This window comes from Aquarana catesbeiana, linkage group LG09 (assembly GCF_042186555.1).
Source record: "Aquarana catesbeiana isolate 2022-GZ linkage group LG09, ASM4218655v1, whole genome shotgun sequence".
Classification (NCBI taxonomy): Eukaryota; Metazoa; Chordata; class Amphibia; order Anura; family Ranidae; genus Aquarana; species Aquarana catesbeiana.
The window spans coordinates 308,946,265-308,968,775 of record NC_133332.1 but is presented as its reverse complement, the minus strand read 5'-3'; the positions used below and the strand labels follow the sequence as shown (position 1 = coordinate 308,968,775).

Below are 22,511 nucleotides of genomic sequence, written 5' to 3'. Positions count from 1 at the left end.
TGATGGAGGACCACGGTGCAAGAGGGTTCTCTGATGGAGGACCACGGTGCAAGAGGGTTCTCTGATGGAGGACCACAGTGCAAGAAGGGGCTCTGATGGAGGACCACGATGCAAGTAGGGGCTCTAATGGAGGACCGTGATGCAAGTAGGGGCTCTGATGGAGGACCGTGATGCAAGAAGGAGCTCTGATGGAGGACCATGATGTAAGAAGGAGCTCTAATGGGGGCTCTGTTGGGGTCTCTGACCTAAGGGGACTCTGTTGAGGTCTCTGACAAACTTCTGTGCCTGTGCACTTGCCTCCTATGGTATTGAGAGGAAAAAAGGGGAGATTTTCTGTAGTCCATGTATACAAGTACAGTAAGTGAATGTTGTCAACCAAGGACAGGAAGTGTATATATTACTAACCGGATCTAAATAAAGGAAAAAACCTTGGGGAAAAAAAAAGAAAGTTAATGCAGCTACCATATCCAAGGATTGGTAAAACCACAAATTAAATTTCTGCTCTTGGGTTTAGATACAGGTTAATGAAAATATGTAAAATGAGAAGTAAACTTACTTAGAAGTGTCTTGGCTTGGAGAAGCAGTTATAGATCGATCTGGAGATCCATTTAAAGAACTCCTCATCTCTGATGTTTCTGTGCTATAATCCATTGCTTGCATTGGTGGAGGGGAAGGTGCTACGTGGGAAAAGGTCTTTTCCATGGGCAGACTCTGAGATCGCTGCCTCGCCTCGTCCAGATTTTTACTATATCCAGGTACACTGGGCACATCTTGAGCGCATGCGAGTCCAGAAACAGACTTGGTTGACTCATGGGATGACCTCCGCTCTTTGTACTTCTCCCAGTTAGGAGGTGGAGGACGAGGAGGAACTTGTTTCTTCGGTCGGGCTGATGGCTCAGTTTGTTCAAGCTTTACTACAGGCGGCTCTTGCCTTTCCCGCACTTTAAGATGTTCCAAGTTCAGGTGGTTTACAGAGTAAGACCTATCTCTTGAAAGTCCCCATTGTGGTGGCCCATCCTGGGCTGATGGCAAATCCACAGGCCTGAAGGGAGGATCACAGGAGAGGTCATACGTAGATGCAGCCTTGTAGCACTGAGGCCGTTCCTGGTCACTGCCCTCGCAGCACGACTTGTGTGGGCCCGGATAATGAAAGCCAGAATTAAACTGACATAGTTCACTGCAAGACAAAATACAGTTAATATTTGTGTTTTCAGGTCTTGTGGACAAGGTCTACACTTGTTTTTATTATCACCATTGAAGGCCAACTCCAGGCATTGCACCCACCATACCACCCTTATCTCACAGTAATGGCTCAAGATAATCTTTAAATGTACTGTGCAGCACACTCATGTTATTTGAAGTTATCAGACCCTATGATGTCATCATGGGGTTCAATCAGATACCCCGATTCTGGTCACCAGTGAATAAGTTCACAAGGTGCCCAAATCACAAAGGCAGCAGTGTTGCATGGGGGAAATATACCCACATGTCCACCATCAGCCCGCCAACATCATGTCTTGAAGATCCCAAGAACAAGAGGACTCTTGGGACTTTCTTGGTATGGTGTGGGCAGGTTTGAAAGTAATAAAAACAAACAGAGCTGCGCTAAAAAAATATATGATTTAGAAACATATGAGGTTGCCTCAAATAATAAAATAAATTGCAAAGTCTGTGAGGAAGAAGCGTTGTTCTCATGAAAACACCAGTTTTGACAAAGGTGAACATCTCTTTAAGTTCATATACCGACAGCACCAGAGTGAATCACACCACCCACCTTACGAAAGACACACTTAGCAGATGGCAAGCTATACAAGCTTGTGGCTATTGCCCAGTCAAGGCCTTGTAAGCTCAGACGTCTCCTCGTAGATGGGGCTTTATCTTAGGATTCATCAATTAAACCAAAAGTACCCACCACTTGTATCCAGTCAAATGGAGTCAAACGACGTCCCATTCAACAGAGATGACCCAAAAAGAGAATCTCGCCATAGTGTAAGACTGCCTTAAATTTTAATAAAATTTAAAAAGTATTGCACTTACACTTGGTAAGTTAAGAACTTGCATAGATATAGGTATATAGCCAGCCGGCTAGCATCAAACACCCTTCTCCGAGGTGGGCACATCCCCCCTCCTGATGCCCAGGACGTCGTCGTCATTATGACAAAACGCGTTGGGAGGAGGGATGTGTCAATGTCACCGCGCTGTTTGATTCTCTTTTTTGGGTCATCTTTGTTGAATGGGACATCGCTTGACTCCATTCGACTGGATCCGAGTGGTGGGAGCGTTTGGTTTAGTTGATCCACCCCAAGGTCAAGCCCCATCTATGAGGAGACGTCTGAGCTTACAAGGCCTTGGCTGGGCAATAGCCACAAGCTTGTATAGCTTGCCATCTGGTAAGCGTGTCTTTCGTAAGGTGGTGGTGTACACTAGGGTGGTGTGAATCACTGTGGTGCTGTCGGTATATGAACTTCAAGAGACATTCACCTTTGTGAAAACTGGCGGTTTCATGAGAACAACGCTTCTTCCTCAAAGACTTTGCAATTTATTTTATTTGAGGCAACCTCGTATGTTTCTAAATCATAATTTTTAGCGCCGCTCTGTTTGTTTTAATTGTTTGTTCCTTGTGTGTATCTCACAGTTGAGCTGCAGCTTTTTTAATTTCAATTTGTATATGATTGAACATTAGCGCAGTATTAACGCTAAAAAAAAAAAAGGTTTGAAAGTAAGGAGGTCTGCCCACATGTCCATCACCATCCTTGCCAACACTAGGTATTGAAGATCCCAAGAACATAACTCATGGGAATTTGATATGGTGTGGGCAGGTCTGAAAGTGGGACGGTCTGCCCACATGTCCACCATCATCCCTGCCAACACCAGGTCTTGAAGATCCCTAGAAAATGAGGAATCTTGGCAGTTTTTTGACATCGTGGGGCACGTCTGATAGCAGGGAAGTCTGCTCACACGCCCCCCATCATCCCCGCCACCACTAGGTCTTGAAGATCTCTAGAACATGAGGACTCTAGGGAGTTTCTCCACATAACATGGGCAGGTCTGATAGCAGAGAAGTCTGCCTACATGTCCGTCATGTCTTAAAAACCCTTAAAACACGGAGGACTCTTGGGAGTTTCTTGACATGCAGTGAGCAGATTTGATAGCAGGGAGGTCTTCCCATATGTTCATCCTCCAATACTAAGGGAGGATTTTATCCAAACTGGAGCAGCCAGAATCTGGAACAGCTGTGCATGGCAACCAAGCAACTTCTATCTTCAGCTTGTTCAGCTAAGCTTTGAAAATGAAAGCTAAAAGCTGATTAGTGGCCATTAACAGCTGCTCCAGATTCTGGCTGACCCGGTTTTAATAAATTCCCCTGTTTGTCTTAAGAGTAGTAGAACTTTTGGCGTTTGATATAGTGTGAGCAGGTCTGATAGCAAGGAGGTCTGCCCACATGTCCATCAGCCCCACCAACGCGATGTCTCGAAGAACCCTAGAACATGAAGACTCTTGGGTATTTAGTGACAGTGTGGGCAGCTCTAATAGTTTAGAGGTCTGCCCAAATGTCCATCTATCAGCCCCATCAATACCATGTCTTGAAGATCCCTAGAACATGAGGACTTTTGGGAGTTCATTGACATGGTGGGCTCTGGAGCAGGACGAACAGTGAGCAGCACTGTAATGACATCCTCAAATCTCCTGAGATGATCCCATAATGCAGATATACAACTAGGAAGCTCAAAGCACAGAAGCAGGGAGATTCTTGCACTGCAACTCCTCAGGTACAGCTTTCTCTCCAGCAAGGAGAACAGTGAGCAGCAAACACCTATGAGGCTCAAAGCACAGGAGTGCCTAGGCACCAGAAGTACACTGCAACTTTCCAGGAGGCATTCCAGACAAAAAAAGGTAGTTTGTGAGGGTGCTGCATGGGCACAATTAATGTTCTATAACAGTGGTTCCCAAGCTCAGTCCTCAAGTTACCCCCCCCCCCAACAGGCCATGTTCTTGGAATTTTCCCTTATTTTTAAAAGAAAAAAACGTTCAAGTGTTTTATGTTTTATTAGAATCTCATCCCGGAGTTCAGATTTAACGTCATTAACTGATTCATGGTGCCTGTAGGTGTTAAGGAAATGTGGGCTTCACAAGTGGCCAGTTCTCAGCGTCATGTTCTCTCCTGACTTATTCTCAGCGATGTGACTCATGGAAACGTTCTTTTCCTGTCACCGGCTGGGAAAGGGAGGTGGAGGGTGTCTGAGCCGGTCACACCCTCTCACAGGAACTCCAAAATCAAAAGAACGGCATTGCGGAGTGGAAACATTTATGGGAAATGCAGACAGTTACATCGAGCGCTGAGACAATGAGGGGCGAACATTTTTCGAGGGCTGAACGCATCCTCCTTCGCCAAGGATTTCAACCGTTACGGGCCGGCATGTAGAATCAGAAGCCAACACAGAGGCTTCTCTTTGGATATACACCAGATTACGCACAGCCTGCTGTCATCATAATAGAAACTCCTCATGTTATTTTATGTATGTAGATAAAATATTAAATCTATATTATATTAAAAAAATTAATTTATATATATATATATATATATATATATATATATATATATATATATATATAAAAAATATATATTATATATGAAAAAAATATATATTATATATAAATAAAATATAAATTATATATATATTAAAAAATATATATATATATATATATATATATATATATATATATATATATATATATATATATATTTTTTTTTATCCTAACATCTCCGTGCTTGCATTAGGACTGGGCCAAAAAAAAAAAAAAAAAAAGGAATTAAAAACAGAAAAGGATTTAAAGAAAAAAAAAAAAAAAAAAAGTCATTAGTAGGTTGATGAGGAGGGAGGAAAGGCAAGATTAAACTTTTAGCTTTAAATAAGGAACCCAAACTAGACAAAGAACGTGTTCTTTTCTTTTCATTTCTCTCCCTAAAATTCTGATCAACTTTTCTACTAAGATAAACTTGAAACAAGCTCAGAAACGAGAAAGAAGTATCTGGCAGCACGAAATGAGTATTAGGTTGTAGGAGAGGAGTAGTAGGTAGCAGGAAAGGAGTATTAAGCAGGAGAAAAATAGTATTGGGTACCGTGAAGGAGTATTAAGTAACAGGATAGGATTATTAGGAATTAGGAAAGAAGTATTAAGCAGCAGGGATGGAGCATTAGAGAGTAGGAAAGGAGCATCGGAGAGTAGGAAAGGTGCATCAGGGAGTAGGAAAGGAGCATTAGACACTGTGAAAAAAGTATTAGTTGGTAAGAAAGGAGCATTAGACAGACACTGTGAAAAAAGTATTAGGTAGTAGGAAATAAGCATTAGGGAGTAGGAAAGGAGCATTAGACAATGTGAAAAAAAACTATTAGTTGGTAGGAATTGAGCAATAGGGAGTAGGAATAGAGCATTAGACAGACACTGAAAAAAATATTAGCTGGTAGGAAAGGAGCATCAGGGAGTAGGAATGGAGCATTAGACACTGTGAAAAAAGTATTCGTTGGTAGGAAAGGAGCATTAGGGAGTAGGAAGAGAGCATTAGACAGACATTGTGAAAAAAGTATTAGGTAGTAGGAAAGGATCATTAGGGAGTAGGAAAGGAGCATTAGACACTGTGAAAAAAGTATTAGTTGGTAGGAATTGAGCATTAAGGAGTAGGAAAGGAGCATTAGGGAGTAGGAAAGGAGCATTAGGGAGTAGGAAAGGAGCATTAGACAGACACTGTGAAAAAAGTATTAATTGGTAGGAAAGGAGCATTAGGTAGTAGGAAAGGAGCACTAGGCAGTAGGATGGAGCATTGGGAAGTAGGAAAGGATCACTAGGGAGTAGGAATGAAGCATTAGAAAAAGAGCATTAGGGAGTAGGAAAGAAGCATTAGGGAGTAGGAAAGGAGCATTAGACACTGTAAAATAAGTATTAGTTGGTAGGAAATTAGTATTGGGCAGTATGGAAGCGCTGTCAGGCAGAAGCAAAGGAGTATAAAGTAGGAGGAAAGAAGCATTAGGCAACAGGAAATTAATATTAGGCAGATGGAAAGGAGTATCAGGCAATAGGAAAAAAATGATTAGATAGTAGGAAAGGAATATTAGGCAGCAGCAAAGGAGTATTACACAGTAGGAAAGGAGCATTAGGCAGTATGAAGTGAGTATTAGGTGGCAGGAAAGGAGTATTAGGAAATGTGAATTCCTGCAAATCAAATCCTCCTCCTCCTCCTTTATCCATGAAGGGTGAACACAGATAATAAGGTAGGAAATGATTCTTCTAGTCTGTAAATCTTGCTGGGAAAATCTCGCAGCCTAAGCTCCACCCACCTACACCTTGTTTACTGGATGCAAGAACATCTCCCAGCACTCATTTCCCTGTAAGGAATGAAGACGGGTGAGGAAGTGGGCCTGAGCTCATTTCCTTATTCTTCTACCACAAAGAAATCCATATTGGGAAATGAGGATATTGTCAACGTTTTCCAAGAAGACTGAACATTAAAGCTGAACTCCAGGAAGAGATCAAAAGATACAAATTAACACAAACTCTGTATTCATTATGACATCATTACATTTTATACTTGAAGCAAGCAAAGAAACCTGAATTTGACTTGGTGTCATCTTCTTGCGCTCCATGTACAGCAGAGTTCAGACTGGGAGAGGGAGAAAGAGCACAAGGAGCTGATCAGGTGAGCTGCAGTGCAAGGAGCACGATGATAGCAGGAGACTGCAGAGTGAGAGAGAAATCTGTTTAAAGTGTATATAATTCTCTAATGAAAGAGCCTGGTTATAGTGCCCTGCAAATGTGTGCCACACACCTTTAAGAGCATTTACAACAGGTTTTGCTGAGCATTTCCAGCGATTTGAATGGAAGCATATGGCAAGCTTGGCAAATTGCAACCAATTGGTGGTCAAGTGGAAGAATGCTCCTTGCACTGGAGGTCAGCAAAAAGAATGCTCCTTACATTGGAGATCAGCAAAAAGAATGCTCCTTACATTGGAGATCAGCAAAAAGAATGCTCCTTACATTGGAGGTCAGCAAAAAGAATGCTCCTTACATTGGAGGTCAGCAAAAAGAATGCTCCTTACATTGGAGATCAGCAAAAAGAATGCTCCTTACATTGGAGATCAGCAAAAAGAATGCCCCTTACATTGGAGGTCAGCAAAAAGAATGCTCCTCACATTGGAGGTCAGCAAGAACAATGCTCCTCACATTGGAGGTCAGCGGGAAGAACTCCCCTTACGTTGGCAGTCAGTGGGAATGCTGCTTACAGATATCTAAAAACGTCCATGGATACATACAGTGGAGAAAATAATGATTTGATCACCTGCAGACTTTGTAAGTTTGCCCACTTATAAAGAAATGAAGGGTCTATCATTTTTATCACAGGTGTATTTTATATGATAGACACAGAATATCAACCAAAAATCCAGAAAAAAAAAAAAAACACATGATACAAATGTTATACATTGAATAAAATAAGTATTTGATCTCCAAGCAAAACATGACTTAGTACTTGGTGGAGAAACCCTTGTTGGCAAGCACAGAGGTCAGACATTTCTTGTAGTTGGTGTCCAGGTTTGCCCACATCTCAGGAGGGATTTTGGTCCACTCTTCTTTACAGATCTTCTCTAAATCCTTAAGGTTTCTTGGCCGTCACTTGGCAACTTGAAGTTTCAACTCCCACCATAAATTTTCTTTAGGATTAAGGTCTGGAGACTGACTAGACCACTCCATGACCTTAATGTGCTTCTTCTTGAGCCTCTCCTTTGTTGCCTTGGTGGTATGTTTTGGGTCATTGTCATGCTGGAAGACCCATCCATGACTAATCTTCAGTGTTCTGGCTGAGGGAAGAAGGTTCTCATCCAAGATCTTACACTACATGGCCCCGTCCATTGGCCCTTCAATGCGAAAAAGTCGGCCTGTAACTTTAGCAGAGAAACAGCCCAAAAGCATCATGTTTCCACCTCCGTGCTTGACTGTAGGGATGGTGTTCTTATCGTCATAGTCAGCATTTTTCTTTCTCCAAACACGACGAGTCCCCCTCCTCAGGAAGGCACATGTACAGTCATCCCAATGAACCTCTAAATGATTCAGAGAAGGATTGGGAGAAAGTGCTGTGGTCAGATGAGACCACAATTGAGCTCTTTGGCATTAACTCAACTCGCCATGTTTGGCGGAAGAGAAATGCTGACTATGACCCCAAGAACACCATCCCTACAGTCAAACAGGGAGGTGGAAACATGATGCTTGGAAGCGATTTCTCTGCTAAAGGTACAGGCCAACTTTGCCGCATTAAGGGGCCAATGGACGAGGCCATGTATTGTAAAATCTTGGAAGAGAACCTTCTACCGTCAGCCAGAACACTGAAGATGGGTCTTCCAGCATGATAATGACCCAAAACATACCGCCAAGGCAACAAAGGAGTGGCTCAAGCAGAAGCACATTAAGGTCATGGAGTGGCCTAGCCAGTCTCCAGACCTTGACCTTAAAGAAAATTTTTTAGAGGGAGCTGAAACTTCGAGTTGCCAAGAAACCTTAAGGATTTAGAGAAGATCTGTAAAGAAGAGTGGACCAAAATCCCTCCTGAGATGTGTGCAAACCTGGTCACCAACTACAAGAAACGTCTGACCTCTGTGATCGCCAACAAGGGTTTCTCCACCAAGTACCAAGTCATGTTTAGCTTGGGGATCAAATACTTATTTTACTCACTGAACTGCAACTCAATGTATAACATTTGTATCATGTGTGTTTTTTTTCTGGATTTTTGGTTGATATTCTGTCTCCATCATATAAAATACACGTATGATAAAAATGATAGACCCTTCATTTCTCTGTAAGTGGGCAAACTTACAAAATCTGCAGGGGATATAATAATTTTTTTCCCTACGGTATCCGAGAAGAAAAAAAAAAAATTACTGAATGCACAAGGAACCCCCCTAGCTACCACCGGAGGAACCCTGGCTGAGAAAGGCTGGAGGATACTCTCCGTACCATTCCTCCAGCCTGCTGCTGGACAGTACAGAAGCAGCAGATTTGAAGAGTTAATTTCTATCATCCTGCTGTCTCTTCCTATCAGCATCTTCTTTGCACTGAAGCACAACCGACTACCTTCTTACGATGTCATACCTTTCCCAGTCTGAGCTCTGCTGTACAGTGGAAGAGGCCGATACCAAGTCATACTCAAGTACCTTGGCCACATACTTGCACAAATTGTTTAGTTTCACACAATCAGCCCAGACCGGTCCCCAGACAGACATTACCCACAAAGCAATGGCATTTCTTATGACCCATTCCCATGAACGTCCCTCAAGGAAACGAGCATCTCACCTCACAGACTGGCTGCACTTCCTGTTGATCTTCAGTTGCTGGTTCCATTCTTTCAGCGATGCTTCCTGCGACCAACATTCCACGGGACGGGAAAAGAATATAAAAAAAAGAGAGCGTGAGCCAAAACAGAGATTGGCAATGGCAATGTGCGAGACCCGACCCCAATTCTAAACACGGAAGACGGCCCTGAATGTCTGCATTCCAGGCCCTGATTGTTGGGTGGAAGTCATAAAGGCTCATTCTATGGGACTCCGGCGTCTGCCAAGGTCTACTTACATGACCACTGAAGTCTGGTGGAAACTACAGAGTCTAAAAATTAAAAAACTATTTTGTAAAGTTAAAACTTTTTTTGTTATTATTTTGGATAAAATTTGGAGGGGTTAGGACCTCTGTCGGGGTTTTATTGCTGGGTACATGTATAAGAGGCTCTAGATCCCATAACACCCACCGTTTTCAATCATCGTTTCATTGATCAAGCTGACCCACTGGTGAAGCTCACATGGTACCACCACAGCACCCCCAATAAGGGGGGGGGACCTGAGAGAACTAAAAAGCAAGAAGAGCGCCACACCAATAGCCATTTGGGATGTACTTGTTTAAAAAAAAAAAAAAATGCATGAGGTCCTGTTAAATTGCGGGTGCATTCAATTTGTGCGGCAAAATCATATGTTCTCTGTCTATTCCCGCTACAGGTTGAAGGTTATTCATTCAATTATAAAAAAAAAAAAAAAAAAAAAAGCGTGATTCCAGGAAAATACTGAAAATACTGCATTATTGCCACTAGATGGAGCTGAGGATCATAGATTATAAGTAGTGATCCTCAGCTCCATATAGTGGCCATATTGTGGTATTTTCCAAAGCCTTTGTTTTTAATGAATAAATAAATAACATTCTACTTGTAGAGGAAATATGATGAATGTTTGATTTTACCCTATTTCACACCGAACTAATGCGCCAGCTTTGCTGGATAATTAGTCTTAAAAAGAATAAACACTTTTTAAATACACTCAAAAGAGTCCAGAATATTTTATTACATAATTAATGGACTAAGACAACCAAAATATTATATTATATTATATTTTATTTATATATATATATATATATATATATATATATATATATATATATCTATATCTATATCTATATCTATATCTATATATCTACATACACACACACATACAGAGATAGAGATAAAAATATATATATATATAAAATATATATATATATAAAAAATATATATATATATATATATATATATATATATATATATATATATATCCACATACATATCTATATCTATATATATATATATATATATATATATATATATATATTATATCTCTATCTATCTATATCTCTATACCTATACACACGTAGCGGGTAAAATAAGTATTGAGCACGTCACCATGCGTGCCGGTGGTTGTGGGGGTCTGCGGGAGGGGGCTAATCGGAATCTGGAATCTTAAAGGGGGTCCCCAGATCTCCCCCCTCCCCATGTGAATGAGTATCGTGTACATCGTACCCCTACCATTTCACCAAAAAAGTGTCTCAAAGTAATAAAGAACACACAGACTTTTTTTTTTTTCCCAATAAAGGAATTGTCAAAAACAGTGTCCCGCCACCGGCCACACCCGAAAAAACAAACAAAAAAAAAAAACCAACGCCGCTCCTGCCGTCAATGAAGGCTGGCTGCCTACTGCAGGCTCCGCCGTCTGACATGTCTTATATAGGTAGGGGGCGGGGCCACCTGGCAACGTCACCTGGTGCTTCTTGCCCTCTGTGACGTCACGAACCCATGCATGCTGGGTTGGAGACGTCACAAGGGGCGGGAACCACCAGGTGACGCAGCCAGGTGGCCCCGCCCCTTAACCAAATAAGAAATGTCAGACGTATATACACCGGTATATGCATTTGATCAGTGTATTTAGCCGTTTGTCTGGAGTTCAGCTTTAAGCAAAGGGGAAATGTTTTTTTTTGTTTTTTTTTTTTTAAGAGAGCCCTGGAAGGTGGCAATAACCCAACAGCAACAAGGGTTCTGCTTGTTTCCCCGTATCCAAAAATAACAATAGTTTGGCTGGACATACAAACTTTTTCCTAAATATAGCTGCCCACGCCATAGTAAATTTCTCACCTGTAACATGGATTGCCTTAAGTGCCATGGGTCACCATGCATGGCTGTGGCTTCCTCCAAGGAAGGATGTTGGTTAGGACACAAACATTCATTACATCTTGTCCATGGATGATGGCGATGATGGTGGTGTTGACAGTGGCAAGTGTGATGGGTCATCGATATATTCCTTTTAAGCAAAGCCGGACACACATCACTGGAGCAGAACACGCATGATCGATATCCGCAGGACACAGAGTGCAGGTAGTCCGCCAAATGACCATTTGGATTACAACACAGTGGTGGCTCCACTGCATGACTCATGCAGTACTCGGAACACGGCACACCGCTCTCTTGCCTACCGGGAGATAAAGGATGACACGTATGATCCACAGAAAGCCTTCTTACATCGGGAGCCACAGTCTGAGGGTAAGAATTGTCGGAAAGACTTGAGCAAAACGTATTTTTATTCATTTTCATGTGCATGGAGATGTGGGACGATGGAGGCCCCTTGCTACTATCTTCGAAAAACCTCCTTCGATCCGCAAAAGGCATTAGGACACTGGTCTCAGTCACGCGAGTGATGGGGGGAACCACCTCTTCCGCGTTCATGTCAACTTCCGGAGGGCTCCCTTTCATGAAATAAGGAGGCTGAGGTTTGGGATCCGGAGACAATGTCCATCTGCCACCGGGAGGTTTATGGCGAGATACCTGCTCTTCAAAACCAGAAGGTTGATGGGAAGCCTTGGACGGTTTAGCCTCTATTTTTTCCAACTCACGAAGCCTTAGTTCACAAGCCTTCTGCTCTAGACCTATGTCCTCTACACGATTTGCCTTTCTTTGGTCACCAATGCACCTTTCTCCACCATGATGATCTTTACCATGATGTGCACTGTTGGCACGAGCACCAAAAGAGTTGCGACTATTAAAACAGTTTGTATCCTCTGGCCTGGTTTTTTTAAAAGCTTCAACTGGTGGTTCATTGTGAGATATATTCTGACTCGAGCCTGTCCTCCATAACTTATCAAAATTATTTGTCTCTCGGATCGATGGATCCCTGGGTTCGTCGTTGCTTTTTGAACTGTCAACGAGGTTTCCTTTATCTCTCTCCCATATGTCTGGGCTGGAAGGCCTACTAGATGGTGTTGTCCTCCACTCATTGGTGTCAGATTGGAGAGACATATTTGACGGCTGCTGTACAATTCTACTTGAGTGATCAAAGGAATGTTCAATCGGCTTTTGATTGCCTCCATAACTTTCCTCATAGAGTGGTGCCTCTTGGTGTGGTGCACATGAGGAGCTCCTCTTCCACCAGTCATTGGAGGCTTTATTTCTGAAAGCAACACACACTTCTTCATCCTCAGGAACAGTTTCATTTCTCAGTGTATTTATACCTTCCCTCACGCAATTAAAGGGTTTAATTTTTTCAAGGCTGTGGCTTTCAGTTCTTTCTTGACTTAAACCATCAGAATGGCTGAACAGCTCGGTGTTGGCTTTTTTGATTTCCAAAAGACGTGCTTTGTTTTTGGGTGGTGGAGGTGGAGGAGCTGGTCGAGGCTGACAGTCAACTGGCTCATCTCTTTCTTCAACAGCCTCACCACAAAGGAGAATTGAAGAGCCCATGCTCTTTTGGAGCTGAGCCTTTCGATTCTGTATCTCGTTTCTCAAGTTGGTGGCGAATCGGTCACTTCTTCTTCGCATCTGTGCCGAGCGATGACGTGATGAGCCGGGTTTTTTGGTTGGTACTGCGTTTTCTACTTGCCCGGTCTCTGATACCTGAAGCGACTTTGGTGATCCCTGCCCTCCTGTTGATTCACTTGATTGGAAAGTTGGGGCTTCTTTTGGATCACCATCTGACCTACTAAAAGAACGTCCATGGTGTGCTTTTAGGTCACAGTTGTTGACTCCTGCGTTTTGATGTATAGCAGCCTGAACGGTTTCTAAAGGACTACGATTGCACTTTTTATCTATTCCATCATCTCCGTTGCAATGGTCTGTGTCATAACAGTAGTTTGATGCGGCCATTTTTGCATCGTTTCTAAAAACAGTCTGCGAGCTGGAGCCTTCTCTTTGAGAAGAACGATTATGTTCAGGCTTGTGAGGGTCACAAGATGAATTTTTAAGAAACGTCTCCCTGATTTTTTGAACTGTGTAACAGGCAACAACCTCATTACTTTCAACGTCCCCCTCATTGGCAGAACATCTCTTTCTTGGTTCAGTGCAATAATTTTTTTCCCCTGTGTCAGCACCGGGAGGCTGGTTTGGTACAGCGCCATCCGCCTGAGAACTCAACATGTAATACTGATCTGAAGACAAGTTCGTCTTTTGATGTAGAGTACAGAAATCTTTGGCACGCTGGCACTGGGCACAGCTAGAGTTCAGTTGGTGGAAGTCTTTGGACCACTTTCCAGGTATATAAAAGGTTTCCCCTGGAGCAGAGGCTCTCCTTTTCTCACTGTGGCACAACTGGTTTTTAGACCCTCGTAAGCTATCTCTTCGCACAGGAGGCTGTGGTGGTGATTTTATGATATCCAAATGGTTGGCGTCGTAACAGAGTGCAGGCTGTTGAGGATGATCGCCTAATGTCTGGCTAGGTACATCATCCTGTGGGTCAAGAGCACTTTGTCCTGTCTGGAGATATCGACCATCTTCCTGTTTGGTTGACCTGAGCACACAGTTAATTGGAGAAGACTCTTCCGTTCTAGCAGACACAGTATAATCAGAAGTGTTGGAGCTTGCAGAAAACGAGCTATAGGCAGAGTCTCTTTTATTCTGGTACATGCTTGGGTCAATAGGGGAAAGTGTTCCTTCATAATAATTTTGTCCTGGCTGGTCAAGACTTTCCATGCTACCAATGGAGCTGCTTTTGTCTGTGCTGCAGTGTCTCGACAAAGGATTCCACTGCATAGGAAGTTCACTGCAAAGCAAGGAAAAGCAACATTAGATGGCTTCATAAACCATACATATATGTCAACATCCACAATAAGAAATTTTGAAAAGTTATTTGAAAAGTAAAGAAAAACAAACATTTTTCTGCATACTCCACATACGCACTATATGGCCAAATGTTTGTGCACACCTGACCATCACACCTATATAGGCTTACTGGATATACCATTTCAAAACCATGGCTATTAATACAGAGTTTCCCTACTTTATGGCCTCCTCTTGGATAAGAAGACCTGATCCCAAAAGTGTTCAGTAGGGTTGAGGTCAGGTACTGATGAGAAGACCTGATCCCAAAAGTGTTCGGTAGGGTTGAGGTCTAAAAAAGGAAATTCCCCTAACTGGATTTTTCCGGCACTTGCACAAGAAATTGTATAGATTGTGATCTCATATAAGAGTAAAAACAATATTTTTATTTAAAGATTATAAAAACAAGACATTCCAAGCAACGGAAACATATATAATACATATAATTCAAAAACAGTACTGATTATATTCAACTAGACAATGATATTCCTACAGTCGGGGCTTTTTAGGCCCATTAATTGTATTCCACTGCACGGTGGTATTTAAACGATGGAAACTCTTTGCCAGCCCAACGCGTTTCGGGATATATTAAAATTCAGTCCTCCTTCAGGGGCTTAATTGGAAAGAGGAATTCATCTGTGATGTTGACGTTGCTTGTTTTAGAACCAATGGTAAAAAGGGAGAACGGAAGTATTTGAAAATATGATAACAGATGGTTATAATTTTTATATATATGAAGTGCTGTTCTCTGGATAGTTCATCAATATGTTTCAATCCCTCAAATTGTGGATATGCAAAGTTAACCTTACACCTACCCTGTCCGTCCTGGATGTGTGCCGGCCGCAGCGGTACACTGGAGCAAAAACAGGGAAGAAGGCAAACCTGTAGTTGAGTGTTTTAAAGTTTTAGCCAGCCACAGATCCCAGCATCCGACAGACACGGTGTAGGGTTGAGGTCAGGTATTGATGTTGGATGAGAAGGCCTTATCCCAAAGGTGTTCAGTAGCATTGAGGTCAGGGGCTCTGTGAAGGCCACTTCAGTTCCTCCAACCTAAACCGGTCAAATCAAGCCTTTGTGGAGCTGGATTTGTACATGGGCTACAGTCACGCTGGAACAGAAAAGGGCCTTCACTGAACTGTTACCAGTAGGGCTGGAAGAGCACAGTTGTATAATGTGTCTTTATCAACAGTACCCTTCATTTGAAACACCTGAACTCAACCATTTGGAGAAGTGCCCACATATAGTGTCTTCTACAAGTTATTAGACGAATCAGGTATATTTATCTGCAAAGTCACCATAAAAAAAAAACATACCCACCTAGTTTCACAGCCAGAATGCCAGGACAAACTGAAGGCATCTGTGGGATACTGCATACTTGCTACATCAGGATGGACTTCGGACAGCTTGGCAAGGTGCCATGAGTGGGGTCGGACAACCGAAACATTCCTCCTGGCAAAATCGAAATGAACAAACTGATCAGAGGTGCAAAGAGCTAAGATTACACTGACACACACAGTTCAAGTCAACTTGCACTTTTTAAAGCTCTCCAAGCAAAAGTCCCACCAAAGTACAGATACCACATTTTATTGGCTTTTACCTTTATTAGCCAGAAAAGCTTAAAGTGGAGTTCCACCCACTTTTACAACTCTTCAGCATCCCTCACTAAACTGCGCACTGTAAACGAATTGGATATTTTTAAATTTTTTTTCTCAGCACCTACTGTATATCTGCTGTATTCATTTTTCACTTCCTCCTCCCTGGCCGCGGCCCATCGCATCATTTCCCGTTTGCAATGCCTTCTGGGAAGGGGCGGCAACTTCCTCTGACACTGCCGTTGCTATGGAAACCTGACCTGAAACCTATTACACTGCTTGTGCTGCACTGAGCATGTGCGAGATCTGCAAGGATGAGATCCAGGAAGAAATACAGTCTGGCTTCAGATGCCCACACCTAAGATGGCCACGGCCTGCTATAAGTTTATAAAATAACAAACTACTGCTATAAACTAACAAAACAGACCTTAGTTTACAGACTAACTTTACTAGAATACATTAAGCTTGTGTATTATAGGGGTGTTTTTATTTAGAAAGTATAATTTTGGCCGGAACACCACTTTAATTGTATGCCCCTCTCTGATGTAGTTTCACCTGTAAGGGCACTCCCTTTGGAAAAGGGGGATGGCAGTTGGAGAACTTCGCTTTGAAGCCAGAGAATGTCAAGCAAACTAAAATTAAAACTGGAAGGGGCAAAGACGGAGGCTAATAAAAGCAGAGGCCTGCTCTTAGGCTGATGCAGCTGGTGACAACTGGCTTGTGGCAAGATCACTATAAAGTTCTTCAAAATGGCCGGTTTCCAGAGCTTGCACCGCTGCTGGCTGGACAAGTGAGGCATCGAATCCATTGCTGATGAAAACCATGCTGAGTCCCTCACTCGGCAACAAAGTATGTCTCTGCCTTGACATATCCTGCATAGCAAGTGTGACATTGGACTTCGTCAACTTTTTTTGCTTACAGTGCCTTGAAAAAGTATTCGTACCCCTTGAAATTTTGCCATGTTACAACCAAAAACAAATGTATTTTATTGGGATTGTATGTGATAGACCAACACAAAGTGGCACATAATTGTGAAGTGGAAGGAAAATGATAAATGTTTTACAAATAAATATGTGAAAAGTGTGGGGTACATTTGTATAGCTCCTCCCTGAGTCAATACTTTGTAGAACCCCCTTTCGCTGCAATTACAGCTGCAAGTCTTTTTGGGGATGTCTCTACCAGCTTTGCACATCTAGAGAGGGACCTTTTTGCCCATTCTTCTTTGCAAAATATCTCAAGCTCTGTCAGATTTAAGTTTGAACTGGATGGACTTGTGTCTTTTTTCAACCTGACTATGTAACCATGTAAGATTGGATGGAGAGCATCTGAACAGCAATTTTCAAGTCTTGCCACAGATTCTCAAATGGATTTAGGTCTGGAATTTAACTAGACCATTCTAATACACGAATTTGCTTTGATCTAAACCAGGGGGTCTCAAACTAGCGGTACACCAGCTGTTGCGAAACTACAAGTCCCATCATGCCTCTGCCTGTGGGAGTCATGCTTGTAACTGTCAGCCTTGCAATGCCTCATGGGACTTGTAGATGAAACAGCTGGAGGGCCACCAGTTTGAGACCCCTCTAAACCATTCCACTGTAGCTCTGGCTGTATGTTTAGGGTTGTTGTCCTGCTGGAAGGTGATCTTCAGCCCCAGTCTCAAGTTTTTTGGAGACTCGAACGGGTTTTCTTCTAAGATTGTCCTGTATTTGGCTCCATCCATCTTCCTATCAACTCTGACCAGCTTCCCTGTCCCTGCTGAAGAAAAGCATCCCCACAACATGATGCTGCCATCACCATGTTTCACGGTGGGGATGGTGTGTTCAGGGTGATGTGCTGTGTTAGTTTTCCACCACACATAGCGTTTTGCTTCTTCCACATGTTTGCTGTGTCCCCCACATGGCTTCTCACAAATTGGACTTCTTATGGCTTTCTTTCAACAATGTCTTTCTTCTTGCTACTCTTCCATAAAGGTCAGATTTGTGGAGAACACGACTAATAGTTGTCCTGTGGACAGATTCTCCCACCTGAGCTGTGGATCTCTGCAGCTCCTCCAGAGTTATCATGGTCCTCTTGGCTCTTCTCTGATGAATGCTCTCCTTGCCCGGCCGGTCAGTTTAGGTGGACGGCCATGTCTTGGTAGGTTTGCAGTTGTGCCATGCTCTTTTCATTTTCGGATGATGGATTGAACAGAGCTCCGTGAGATGTTCAAAGCTTGGGAGATTTTTTTTATAACCTAACCCTGCTTTATACTTCTCCACAACTTTATCCCTGACCTGTTTGGCGTGTTCCATGGTCTTCATAATGCGGTTTGTTCACCAAGGTTCTCTAACAAACCTCTGAGGGCTTCACAGAACAGCCGTATTTATACTGAGATTAAAATTACACACAGGTGGAATCTATTTACTAATGAGCTGACTTTGGAAGGCAATTGGTTCAACTAGATTTTAGTTAGCGGTATCAGAGTTAAGGGGGCTGAATACAAATGCACGCCACACTTTTCACATATTTATTTGTAAAAAATGTTGAAAACCATTTATCATTTTCCTTCCACTTCACAATTATGTGCCACTTTGTGTTGGTTTATCACATAAAATCCCAATAAAATGCATTTACGTTTTTGGTTGTAACATGACAAAATGTTGAAAATGTCAAGGGGTAGGAATACTTTTTCAAGGCACTGTATACTTAAAGTTTAAAAGTAAAGCTTCACTTTAAGTCCCCATTCACATCTATGTAATGTGGCAATGCACGGGCATAGATGCACCTCCTAAAGGCACTGCAGTCCATTTACGGCACCAAAACGCATGCTAAAAATCCGACAAGCGTTGTGGTGCGCTAGAGTGCCATTAAGAACACCCTACAAGTAAGCACATGCACTTTTGTGCGGTCCGATTTTGCTGCGACTTTCCACGGCACATAAATGTGAATAGGGACTTACTGCTAAAGTCAATATTGGACACAAATGTATAAAATGGGAGGCGAATGAAGTCAATTACCTAATATTTAAACTCTAAACTATGCCATTAGCTGACATCGCAACATATATGGAGCTCATTCCTGCAGCATCACAACAGACAGTGGCGTCGCTAGGGGGTGGCTTTTGGGGCTCTAGCCCCGAATCTGGAGCCCATAGCCCAGAGTCTCTGCAGGGGTCCCCAAGAGGAGGGGAGACTCTGAGGACCCTGATGCAAGGGGGAGGCTCCCTGGAGACCCTGATGCAAGGGGGAGGCTCCCTGGAGACCCTCGTGCAAGGGGGAGGCTCCCTGGAGACCCTCGTGCAAGGGGGAGGCTCCCTGGAGACCCTCGTGCAAGGGGGAGGCTCCCTGGAGACCCTGATGCAAGGGGGAGGCTCCCTGGAGACCCTGATGCAAGGGGGAGGCTCCCTGGAGACCCTGATGCAAGGGGGAAGGCTCCCTGGAGACCCTGACGCAAGGGGGAAGGCTCCCTGGAGACCCTGACGCAAGGGGGAGGCTCCCTGGAGACCCTGACGCAAGGGGGAGGCTCCCTGGAGACCCTGACGCAAGGGGGAGGCTCCCTGGAGACCCTGACGCAAGGGGGAGGCTCCCTGGAGACCCTGACGCAAGGAGGAGGCTCCCTGGAGACCCTGACGCAAGGGGGGCTCCCTGGAGACCCTGACGCAAGGGGGGGGCTCCCTGGAGACCCTGACGCAAGGGGGGGGCTCCCTGGAGACCCTGACGCAAGGGGGGGGCTCCCTGGAGACCCTGACGCAAGGGGGGGGCTCCCTGGAGACCCTGACGCAAGGGGGGGGCTCCCTGGGGACCCTGACGCAAGGGGGGGGCTCTCTGGGGACCCTGGCGCAAGGGGGGGGCTCTCTGGGGACCCTGGCGCAAGGGGGGGGCTCTCTGGGGACCCTGGCGCAAGGGGGGGGCTCTCTGGGGACCCTGGCACAAGGGGGGGGCTCTCTGGGGACCCTGGCGCAAGGGGGGGGGCTCTCTGGGGACCCTGGCGCAAGGGGGGGCTCTCTGGGGACCCTGGCGCAAGGGGAGGGCTCTCTGGGGACCCTGGCGCAAGGGGAGGGCTCTCTGGGGACCCTGGCACAAGGGGGGGGCTCTCTGGGGACCCTGGCGCAAGGGGGGGGCTCTCTGGGTATATACACACACACGTATATTACTGTATATACCCGCCCAATCATATGACTTTCTTTACTACTCTGCTATGGGCTCTAGCCCCAGATCTTTTGTAGACCTAGCAACGCCCCTGACAACAGATTAAGCAAAATAAGAATACTTCTTAAATATTAGGAATAAAACAAAAGCCAGTTATTGGAAGAAAAAAAAAATCAACAGGTAAAGCTTAAAACCTCTAAAAGTAACAGTATCTGCTTGGAGGCAGCAGGTAAACAACTGAGTAGCAAAATGACAAATGGCGAGATAAAGTGTCAAAACAGCTCAAGAAAAATTACAATTTCCAAAAAAATTAAAGGGAAAAAACAAAAAGCAAATTATTAAAAAAAAAAAAAAAAAAAAAAAAACCAACAGGTAAAGTTTGGGTAGCAAAATGACAAGAGACACAATATTAAGGATAATACAAAAGCCAGCTAATAATAAGTCAACAGGTAAAGTCTACACGTATAAAAAAAAAAAAGGAACAGCATCTGCTTGGAGGCAACAAACAACTGGTGTAATGTCAAAAAAGATCAAGTAAAATAGGAATTCCCAAATATTAAAGGATAAAACAAAAGCCAGCAATTAATTAAATCAACAAGTAAAGTCTACATGTCTAAGGGAACAGCATCTGCTTGGAGGCAACAGGTAAACAACTGGGTAGCAAAATGATAAGTGGTTGGATGTAAGGTCAAAAATCTCATGCAAAAATCAGAATTCCTAAATATTATGGATACGTCAAAAAACAGTTATTAAAAAATAAATAACCAATTACTACAAAACCCAATCCGGAGGCGAGCAATCCCAACCAGACGTGAGATCAGCTGCAAGCGACTGGACTCCCCATATAAATCAACAGGTGAAATTTGGGTAGCAAAATGACAAGTGGCGTGATATAGGGTCAAGAAAGCAGAAACAGAATTCTATTTAATATTAAAAAGGTTAACACAAAAGCCAGCTAATAATAAAATCAACAGGTAAAATCTACACGTCTAAAGGAACAGCATCTGCTTGGGAGGCAGCAGACAAAACAACTGGCGTAGCAAAATGACAAGTGGCTGGATGAAGGGTCAATAAAGCTCAAGCAAAAATTGGAATTAGGTTTAAACATTAAAAAGGAGGACAAAACAAAAGCCAGTTATTAATAAATCAACAGGTAAAGTCTACACGTCTAAAGGAAGAGCACCTGCAACAGGCACATGGTTAATAAGTAGCAGGATGCTTAGATGAATTGTTGCAGGCAGTGGATGGGATCTGCTCCTCATTAAACATTGAATGCAATTATTAAAAGAAAAAAAAAACTAAGAAAAAGAACATAAAAAAAAAGAAAAAAAAAAGAAAAATAGAAAAAAAACAAAACAACCAGAATAGAAAAAAAAAAAAAAAAAAAAAAAACCCCCAAAAAACCCAGTCTTCTCAGGAACCATCCAATCAGAAATGAGGGGTTTTATGACAATCCAGCTGAAGTCTGCATCCCATCTACACACAGTCCGGATTACAGATGTTGATCTGATATATAGCGATCGTTAATGGGGAGCAGGTGTCTATTCTGCTCGCTACCAAACACCCCCCTCCCCGGCAAAGCAAAAAGCTCACAGGACGGACGCGTTCCACTCACCCGGAGCAATCAGCAGCTACAAAAACCCGATCCGGAGGCGAGCAATCCCAACCAGACGTGAGATCAGCTGCAAGCGACTGGACTCCCCATAGGACTTAATAACGAGCGCGAGCGACATCTGCGGCTGACGGAACAGAAGAATTTTTACAAGAGGAAAATGAGAGGATTTTTTCCAGTTATTTCAGGGAGGGAGAGAGGAAGAGCGAGGTGCGCGGCAGCGGCGGCCCGTGCCGCACAGAGAGGGATGCTGAAGATGTGACCTCGCTGAAAAGGTGGCTCCCCGAATACACGGTGACGCTGCGGGCGAATCCCTCCCCGACATTCCTCAACCTTTCAGGAAAGGCAGAGGAAACAAAAGGAGAAGCCGAGATAAGGACAGAGAGAGAGAGGGGAGGCTGAGCGAGCGGCAGGTTGTGTGCTGGGGGTGCCGAGGACCCAGAGAGGCTGCTAATTACTGCAGAGGTCATAGGTGGGGCTCATTCACACCTCCGCGTTTTTTGTAGCTCGAAGCTCCAACGCTGGAATCTTTTATTCTCTATGGAGAAGGTTCACTTCTCTACTACAAGTCACCTGAAGCCAAACGCCTGAAGATCAAAAAAGTTCTGGAGCTTTTTATTTGTAGCTCGAAACGGGCAGATTTAAGCGTTTTTTTGGCGCATTTTTATTCTCATAGAAATCAATGGAAACGCACCATTTGCACCGCAATTTTCTGCTCAAATTAAATTTAAAATAAATAAAACAGTAATATATGAAGAAATAAA

General features: G+C 43.5%; 1 protein-coding gene across 3 annotated transcripts in view; it reads right to left on the bottom strand.

The window, feature by feature from the left end:
• Window positions 1-556: 556 nt before the first annotated feature.
• The window catches only part of LOC141108721 (protein Shroom4-like), a gene marked incomplete at its 3' end in the record, with an annotated part of 39,678 nt that continues 17,723 nt past the window's right edge, over window positions 557-22,511 (bottom strand). For 2 of the 3 annotated variants that reach the window (XM_073600606.1, XM_073600608.1), the window contains 4 exon segments: window positions 557-1,177; window positions 9,337-9,401; window positions 11,468-14,360; window positions 15,734-15,865. In XM_073600606.1, coding sequence (XP_073456707.1) covers window positions 557-1,177; window positions 9,337-9,401; window positions 11,468-14,360; window positions 15,734-15,865 — 3,711 coding nt within the window. 3 annotated transcript variants of the gene reach the window in all.